At 42.9% G+C, this 9,750-nt stretch overlaps 1 protein-coding gene across 1 annotated transcript in view; it reads right to left on the bottom strand.

Moving 5' to 3' along the window:
• The window catches only part of LOC107182135, a 98,661-nt gene that overhangs the window by 10,005 nt on the left and 78,906 nt on the right, over nt 1–9,750 (bottom strand). The window contains exon 4 of the mRNA XM_015560078.1: nt 6–139. Coding sequence (XP_015415564.1) covers nt 6–139 — 134 coding nt within the window. The remainder of the gene's footprint in view (nt 1–5; nt 140–9,750) is intronic.

The following is a 9,750-nucleotide window of genomic DNA, read 5'->3' on the forward strand; positions in this document are numbered from 1 at the left end:
AAGAGAAGGTCATTGCTGACGCTCTGGGGAGAGTGGCTCTTCCTTCCTGCCTCCGCCTCCCGGGAAATTGAAGTGTCTTTCTTTTTCCTTTTGCCAAACAACTTCTTAAAAGGCTGGAATTTGCCTCCCTTCTTCTTGTCTGCGGATTACAGGATAAACACTCGCTGCGGTTTGACAGGGCTGCACCCCGGAGCCTCAGAGCAAATTACAGCTGAGCTGCCTTGGCCCAGGGAGCTGGGGCAAAGGGCAGCCATCACAGGAAAGGGGCGGCCAAGCCCTGTGCCAGGAATGCCAGGGCCTGCCCTGTCCACGCACAGTCAGGCGGAGACAAGCAGGAGCGCAGTGCGCGTCTGCCCCAGGCTCCCAGGAAGCAACCTGGGACAACACGAAGGGGTTCTAAGCCTCCAGGCACAGCACCCCTCGCACAGGCCACACAACGGTGGCGTCAGCTTTCTTCAACAAAGCAGGTGGCCCGTGCCCTTCTCCACGGGAGAAGCTGAGATAACGCATAAGCCACACGGCTGTTTAAGAAAAAGTGTGTGTGTGTATCATCTCTTCTGAGAAGCACTCGTTCAGCCTTCGCACACAGAAGAAAACCGCTAACTCTTGGTATAAGCGTTGCCCCCTATCCCCTCCATCCCCATATAGTTCTAGTTTCTTTCTCTTGTCTCCTTTTAAAACTACTGCGAAGAGCCCCACAGGAATCGTTATGAACATTTTCCATTCATTGCTTCATCCAGGCACAACCCAGGCTCACAGCCAGCATTGCCTACAGGTATTGTAGGTAATACCTTCCAGTTCAGTTTCAGATACAAATTCCTCACATCACTCCACTCCCACCTCGGCAAAGGAAGTATAAATCACCCCATGCCAGGGTATCTTCTCAGATCTTCCCTTTAAGAAGTTTACAGAAAAGAAAAAAAAAAGTTTAAAGAACATGTATCCAGTAATCAGGCACTCTTTTTCCTAAATTATTTAACCCTTACTATGCATCACTGCTCTAAGAACTTTACAAATATGAACTCAGTCCTCACCACAATTCTGTAAGGTTGGTAGCATTGACATCCCCATTTTACAGATGAGAACCCTGAGGTACAGAGAGATGAGCTAACTGTCTATGTCATGGGAAACATATCTTTGAAGCTGGAGTCGGGAGCTTTGCGGGAAAAGGAAAGTTGAAACATTTCTATACACAACGTGTATAGAAAAACATCGGTATAAAACACAAAGGTATAGGGCCCCCAAGTTAGTATCAGAGCCCCCAGAACTTTGCTCGACAGAGAGTCTACAGAGAGATCTGGGTATAAAAATGAGGTTACTGATGTTCAAAGGTAGTTGCCTCATCTCCTCTGGTGATCTTCAGCTCTGGCTTTTCTGAGAGAAAATCTGAAGGGTGGAAGAAGTGGTTTAAGTCACTTTGCCCTAAGCAGTGGCATCAGACAGTGAGGAAGCAGATACAATAATCACCAATTACAAAAAGACATATACTGGGATCCTTAGTACAGATGCAAACAGACCTTCAAGCGTCAGCGGTCCCTGAAACAACACTGTATCATTTTACATTGAAATGGAAGGCAGATTTCTAACACACGAGATGCCTTCCATATCCAAGGCTTTGTGCTAGGCATGTAGTCCTCAAAAAAGTTAAAATTTCACTCTGTATTATTTAAAAGACGATAAAGTGTGCAATACAATTGAGACAATATCTGTAAAAAATAATTAGAAGGTTTGATTTCAGAATGTTTGTATGCTTTCAGTGGTCACTTATTCAGGAGTATAGGCCAGAGATTTTCATGACATCTTCTTTTGGTATCCACGAGCAAAATCTCCAGTGGATAATTTTAAAAAATTACCACCAGAGGATTTCGAAGACCAGCAAAGAAATTAGGCAAGTGTTAAAAAAAATTGGCCTTATATAAAATGAGTCAATTAAGTATCTTAAATTTTAAAAAATTCTATAAGGCACTACAGGTATCATTACATTATTATATAATTGGTCTTTGGCACTGACTGATAAGTCAACATTTTGTTTTTGATCATCCAAGGCTCAAAGCATGTAAATGACACCATTATTGTGAATGGTCACCATGATAAATGGTCAAACAGCCACTTAAGCTAATTTCACTTATTTCTGAGACAAATTCTTCCTTCTTCCCTTTTTATCAATTGCCTTTTTCTCACTGCAGAAATATCTAACCCTAAATTGTCTCAACAGGAATATTCTCAAAGACCATAGCAAAAACCTAAAAACCTCAGTTATGAATCATTCCTCCCAGCCTGGGCCCACTGATCCAGCTTTTAGGTTAACTAGACAATTTTTTATTATGTCAGAATTTATTGATAGAAAAAAAGATCATCATTTGCTCTAAAGTCAAGGTGGATGTGGTGGCGTTCAGTTGAGCTGGAACCAAGGGAGTGAACGATCATCAGAGACAAATTACAGTTTCTGGAACAGGTTACTTGTGTATTTAACTAACGGGTGACTTGGTCAGTCAAGAAGGCGGATGGGGTCCTTTTTGTTGCCTCAATGTCCAGAACGGTGGCGGCCACCATATACAATATTCGTTGCATTGGTCACATTGCTGGGGGGGGGGGGGGGGGGAAACAGAGCGTGAACAGAACCTGGAAAGAGCTGAATACAAACACAAGGACGGGACAGAAACAGCCTTGGGGAGATGCCAGGATGAGGAGCCTCAGCCCGGAGAACCTGCTGGGCTGCAAGCAAGCAGAGAGCGGCCTCCCTCAGGGGGCCCCGTCTGCAGAGCTGGCCCGTTGAGGACTGTTTGTGGACCAAGCACCCCAGAACTTTGTGCTGCACTTTAGATGGGCAATCACTTGGCATGAGTACACACGTATTATCCTGGAAGACGTGTCAAAGTCCAAATGTCCGAGAGCACACAGCTCAGAAGTACTCGGGAAAGGCTGTCTCAGCAATCCCTCGGTTATTATCAGGAAGGTAAGAGAACAATAAAACCTACCTGAACTGCCCATCCGACAACCACTCCTTCCTGCTGCGAGGAAAAGAGCGTCTAAGTCCTAAGAAGGCCATTCTCTCTTGGGAGGAGGGGTCAGAACACGGAAGCTTACAATCTGCTCCAAAGACTTAGTGTTTGTTCACATCTCGGTTACAAAAAGTAATTTCCATCGTCCTCATTTGCAAAATTAGTAACATACTTTCTGTCAAGATATCTTTACATTTTAAATACAATTTAAATGTGTATTTAAAATGATAATTTTACTAATGACTGTGGCAATTAATTAATGTTCCAGGGCTAACTTTATGGAAAGTCCCAGTAACTACATTTAGGCCCACCCTTCAGACAGCAAACTGTGATTAAGCAACACCAATAGGGAATGAGCCTGTAGATCAGAGGAGGAATTATACTCTTTCTGAGTTGATCCCCCAGTTTTATTCTCAAAGTTCAGTATAAGATTTCTCATATTCAAAAAACAAGTACCTAATTTTGTTGTTGTTGTTGTTAATCCTCACCCTAGGATATTTTTTCCCATTGCTTTTCAGAGAGAGCGTGGAATGGAGGGAGGGAGGAAGAGAGAGTGAAAGAGAGAGAAACATCAATGTGAGAGAGACACATCAATTGGTTGCCTCCCACATATGCCCCGACCGGATGTGGGTAGCAAACCCACAATGCAGGTACATGCCCCTGACTGGGAATCAAACCCTTGACCCTTCAGATGCAAACAGACACAGTAATGGTGTCATTTAACACTTGCCTAATGTTCTTTGAGAGGGCCAGTGCTCTAACCCCTTAGCCACCAGCCAGGACAACAAGTACCTACATTTTATGAAACATTTGCAATTCAATGCCACAACAACCATTATGAAAACCTGAGATGAGCCTATAAATATGCATTAAATGAACTATTTTATGATCGATTTATGATTTGGGGGCTGTATTAACAGTCTGTCTCCACAGAATCAACTGGCTAAGTGCATGGTCATCAGCAGAGGCTATTTTCTTGACAGATGACACCAACTGTTACCATGAATATTTTTTGTACAGATGGGGCCTAAAAGATCAAAGCAACTTTAACAATGTAGTAAGGCAGAGCACTTCTGCAATGCTGAGGTGAAATATTCCCACAGACAAATGCCATAGAGCAGGAGAACAGTTTAGCAATGTTTCCAACAGAGTATTTAAGATGGCATTTTAGAATTTTACAACACAAATTTAATTTGGTTGGGTGGTTGGGGTAGTGGGGAGAAGGAGAGAGGGAGAAGGAAGAAATATTCCCTCTACTAAATTGTGTCTTTTTAAAAATTGGCTACAGTTCTAGTTAAGGGTTATGTACATGGGCCCCAGAGATAAGAAGAGTTGGCTCAAATCCTGATTCCATTTCTTACTAGCTACGAAAACATCTGCTTGCCAGTCTCTCTGGAAATGTACCATCTTAAGATGTAAGACTGAATTTATTGGGGAAAAGACAGTGGGTGCCACATTGTCTTAATATCTCACCATTTTTGTGTTATCATTTTTCACATGAAAGGATGTACATATGCATATACACTATCCTCAGGGATCATGGTAATTTTCATTCTTTTTAAGTACTGAATTAATTTATTGTCATCATCCAACAATTATATTAGGGATTTTTTTCCATTTAAAAAAAGTGCTCATTATCCATTACTTCATAGATATAATTATGTACTGGCTGCATCATCATAATTGTTAGTTTACATAGACATTTCTAAAAATTAAAAATCACTGGGCAAGTCAAGCAAATCTGATTCGTTTTCCATTTGTCATAAGGATGCAATTCTTACATTTCATTTCTAAACCTAAAATAATAGAAGCATACAATTTCTCTGCATTGGATTATTCATATGGTATGCTTTCAAATGAGAAACAGAATTTCCTATCATAGTTCACTTGGAGATCATAAATGTTTTCGTCTGGGGCTTCTCAGACAAGGCTCTGTGTGTCGGTACCAGGTTCTTATCCAAAGACCAGTTCATTTGAGAACCCAGGTAAAATAAAGTTAAATATGTTTCTTTACCAGGGACCTTCCAGGGTCTTTAATATCCTATATCATGATTGCTCTCCAAAGGAGCAGAGAATATGCAGTGCTTCCCAAAACTTGTTGGCTATGGAGACTTGGCTGTTTAGACATTCATCATGGCTAGTGTTCTTCTGAACATTCCCTGGGAAACACTTGCCTTCCATATTTCTTACCAACAATTTTTAGTTTCTTTAGGTACCATGTATTTCATGCACATACCTCCCTCAAACTCCAGAGCACCCTGCTCAGGAGACCCAAGTGAGCTGACTGACACACATTTTGGTTAAATAAACCTACCATTTGGGACCAAGCTCTGATTTCAAACATGTATACTTAACACATGTGAATAGCATTCATTAAAACACAGAACACAGACAACTGCCTGGACTATATAATTTTACTATGTAAGCCGGGGAACTTCAGAACCTTTTCTTAGCTCTGGAACACTGGATACTTTGGAGAAGGAACTAGCTAGTTAAAAAAGATTATTTACTGAAGGACACGGTGATACACAAATACTCAGTGGCTTTCACATTTTTACTGGACTTCACAATCCTGGAACATTTCAGTAAAGGCTAGGAGTTGGCAACATGGCCGATGGGCTCTGCTCCCTGGGACGATGCAATGGCAAGACTGCGATTCTCCTTCTGGAGAGAAGGGAAGGGGGGCCATGGCTTCCTGTCAGGTTACGTGGGTGAAGAAGGAACAGTTTGCTCCTTTACTGGGGAAGCACAGAGGGAGGAAGATACTTGCTGCTGTGCTAATTCAGACAATGAAGAGACAGGATCAATAATTCATTCTCTCTCTCTCTCTCTCTCCCCTTAGAAATCTGCGTGAGGTGGCTTGACGGAGGGCAAAAGGACTCATTTCCAAGATGGTGCAATCAACTGGTTGGTATTGGCTGTCAGTTGGGAGCTCAGATGGAGTTGAAGGGTAGGAACCCTAGGTTTCTCCCTGCATGGATCTTCCCATGGGGCCTGAGCTTCCTCGTGGCATGATACTCGGATTACAGAGGCAAGGACAGAGTTACAGCTAGACATACGCTATACTGCCTTTATGACCTAGCCTCAAAAGTCTCATAGCTGTCCATCTTTTTTTATGTTGTTAACCCTAAACTGAGGATATTTCCCCGCTGAATTAACACTCCTTTAGAAGAGGGCAGGGGCCCTAGGACAAATGGCAAAGAGGCCCAGGGTGGCAGTGGCTGTAGCTTTCACCAGCGGAGAACGTGGTAACCAGCCCATATCCAAACCCTAGGTCTTGGGCACTGGGGTGGATGGGCTATGGCATACATTGGAGACTTCTAAGGAAGGCGTAGGGCTTGGATTTGTGCTGTTTCCCCATCTAGAAATGTCATTTTCATTTTTCCCCCCAATGGGATAAAACCCTATTCAAAGACCTAGGTCCTCGAGGCTGTTCCCAAATCCCCAAAGCCCAGTGATAACTAATCACACCTCCCTCTGGCTTCCGTGCACTTTGCTCATACTTCTGCTGTGCCACACCACGTGTCAGGAGCTGACCTGTGCCTCCCCAACATTCATATGTTGAAGTCCTAACCCCCAAGCACCTCAGCATGTGACTATTTGGAGAAAGGGTCTTTAAAGAGAGAATTACGGTTAAAATGAGGTCATTAGGTGAGCCCTCATCCAATAGGACTGGTGTCCTTGTAAGAAGAGATTAGGACACAGACACAGGCAGGGGGAGGACCATGTGGGGCACAGGGAGAAGATGGCCATCTACAATCCAAGGGAAGAGGCCTCAGAAGACGCTGATGACACCTTGATCTTAGGCTTCTAGGTCCCAGAATCATGAGAAAATCCTTGTGTTGTATAAGCCGCCCTGTCTGTGGTCCTTTGTTATGTAGCCCCAGCAAACTAACATGATTTTGTGACTTTACGCTTTTAAACATGGTCTTTTTCTACCTAGAATGCCTTTCCCCATTGGCCTAGAGAACTCCTAACCATCTCCCCAAACACATCCTTGGTGTCACATTCTCTTGAAAGCCATCCCTGAGCTCTCCAGCCCGAGAGAATGGTACCTCCTCAGTTCTCTGTGCACGGGACAGACGTCTATTACAATACCACAAAGTGTGCCACAGCCCTTCGCTGGCAAGTTCCCTGGGGGCAGGGCCTGAGCCTTGTTTATTCTGCACCCACAGCACCCATCCTGATGCCTGGCACAACGAAGCAACATCAATATGGATCTACTGTTCGCGACCCCCTCAGGGCCAGATGTGTTTAGAAATCAGAAATGTTCTGATTGTAAAAAGGTACATTTAGACCCCAGTGGAGTCTATGACAGAACTCTATAACAAATGCAGTATTTCTGGAACACACCTATATTCACCTTGGGTTTTGCTACCAAATGAATTTGTGCCAAACTTACAAAGAACTCTAGGGATGGTGGTATCTTTACGTAGTACAGACAGTCCTGCAATCATACTTGCTTTGAAAATGCAAATTTGTTCCAATGTGATTGATCTATCTTATCCCTGAGAAACACTAGGTGAATGCAGAATACTGCACCCAGCTGAAATGAGGTATGCAGGAATACACATTCACACACACCCCCCTCAAATATTTGCCCACTACCCCAGATTGCCGCCCGTGTCATACGTACCTACACATGTGGTGTTACAGTTTTCTATCCAATTTTGGATAACCTTCCTCCCCCACCTCACAGTAACTCACAGCTGTCGCCTTCCAACCATTCCCCAGGCCACAAGCGAACTTCAGGTCTTTTGCAAGGTAAAATGCTATCCTTATTGCAGTATTTATGAATTTCATTACCATTTATGTAAATATAAAATGTAAAACTGCTGTATTTTTAAAGTTAGGTTGCTATCCTTTTAAAATGTCACAGATACATTTAAAAAATGTTTTCATTGATTTTAGAGAAAGAGGAAGGAAGAGAGGAAGAGAAAGAGGAAGGAAGAGAGGGAGAGAAAGAGGAAGGGAGGGAGAGAAAGAGAAACAATGATGTGAGAAACATTGATTGGTTGTCTCTTGTACACATCCCAACCCGCGATCAAACCCACAACCTGGGTATGTGCCCTGATCGGAAATCCAACTAATGACCTTTTGATGCATGGAACAATGCTCAACTAACTGAGCCACACCAGTGAAGGCAGTCACTGATAAATGTTTCTGTGTTGTGTTACTACCCCATTTTCCCCCATTAGCTATTGGTTTCATTTTGCGGTTTTCCATAACATGCTGATGTTTAGCAACGTATATGTTATGTTATGGCAGCATTGACTGTGCATTTCTAAACAGAACCTACTGGAATATGTTTATACTTACCTAGGTCTATGCAAAGATCTGTCGATTTAAATTACTTGCCTGTTTCTTAGGCCCCCTATTTCTTGAAACCACATCAATTTTTAATTTTTCTAGTTTTTCCCATTGGTCTGTCTCAGAACCCCTTTTATATGTTTCACAGCAATTCAAAAGAGATAGTATTTAGAAACAGCAACAGAGGCAGATCCGATTTTTAATGTGAAGTCTTAGTGTTTGGCCACATTGCTCCCACGTACTAGAAGATGTGTGGGTGCTGATTCTATTCACTGCCAATTTCTGCCACTTGAGTTTCAGAGCCACTCCCATTTCTAGCGCTTGATTCCTGGAACCACTGGCTGGGAATCAATGCCAACTTTGAGTGGAAAATAATGGTTGCGGAGCTGCCTGCTACCTTGACCTGCATAGTTCCTTAGTGCGGTAGCAAACTACCTCAACAAAGAGTACCTCCGCATGAGGGCTGAACACATTAGATTCATTTCATCTCAACACATGAGCTCCCAACACCTGTAGGTTTGGTGTGGGCCCGGCTGACGGCACTGACAGATACAACAGAGCTTTAGGGACATCGAGGCTATACTGAGCAGGGTTTAATCAGAGAAGCAGAACTAGTAGGAGATGTGTAGGCGTGTGTAAGATATATTAGGAAATTAATTGCAAGGAGTTGGTTAAGCAAGGTGGGGACTGGCCAAGCAAGTCTGAAATCCATAGGGCGAGTCATCGGAAAGGGCAGGCTGAAATTCATAGGCACAGGTTGAAGCTGCTGTTCCCAAGTGGAATTTCTTCTTTTAGGGAAGCCTCAGCTCTGTTTTTAAGGCCTTTAAAGTTACTGAATCAGCCCCACCTAGACTATCTTGAAAAAGCTCCCTTACTTAAACCAACTAATGTGGACTTTAATTACATCTACAAAATGCCTTCCAAGCAACAACTCAAGTAAACGATATTTGTGTTTGATTTAAAAAACTGGGGAGCCCTGGCTGGGTGGCTCAGTTGGTTGGAGCATTGCCCCATACATTGATGTTCCTCCCCCCACCCCCCCCCTCTCATCAATAAACATATCTTTGGGGGAGGATTAAAAAACAAACAAAACTGGGGGCTACAGCCTAGCCAAACTGACCCATCATAATGACCATCCCTCTCCATCATTTGTCCACTTGGCACCCATACACATCTCCTTAAACCATACTTAATTTCTAAAAAAAAGTCAACAAAATAATATAACTTCTACTGACATGATACAAATATCCTACGTACATCTGAAAACACACTAACATGTTTCCCAGATGAGGATGCAAAGTCCCTGGGTGATTGATGGATAGGCTTCTCCTGTAATGTATACACTGAGATACAAAGTTCTTATTTAATACATCTGCTGTCAGGTTAGAAGGAGATAAGAGATGGAAGAAAACAAAATATTTGTTTTATATATATATAT

This window comes from Myotis davidii, unplaced genomic scaffold, assembly GCF_000327345.1.
Source record: "Myotis davidii unplaced genomic scaffold, ASM32734v1 scaffold173, whole genome shotgun sequence".
Lineage (NCBI taxonomy): Eukaryota > Metazoa > Chordata > Mammalia > Chiroptera > Vespertilionidae > Myotis > Myotis davidii.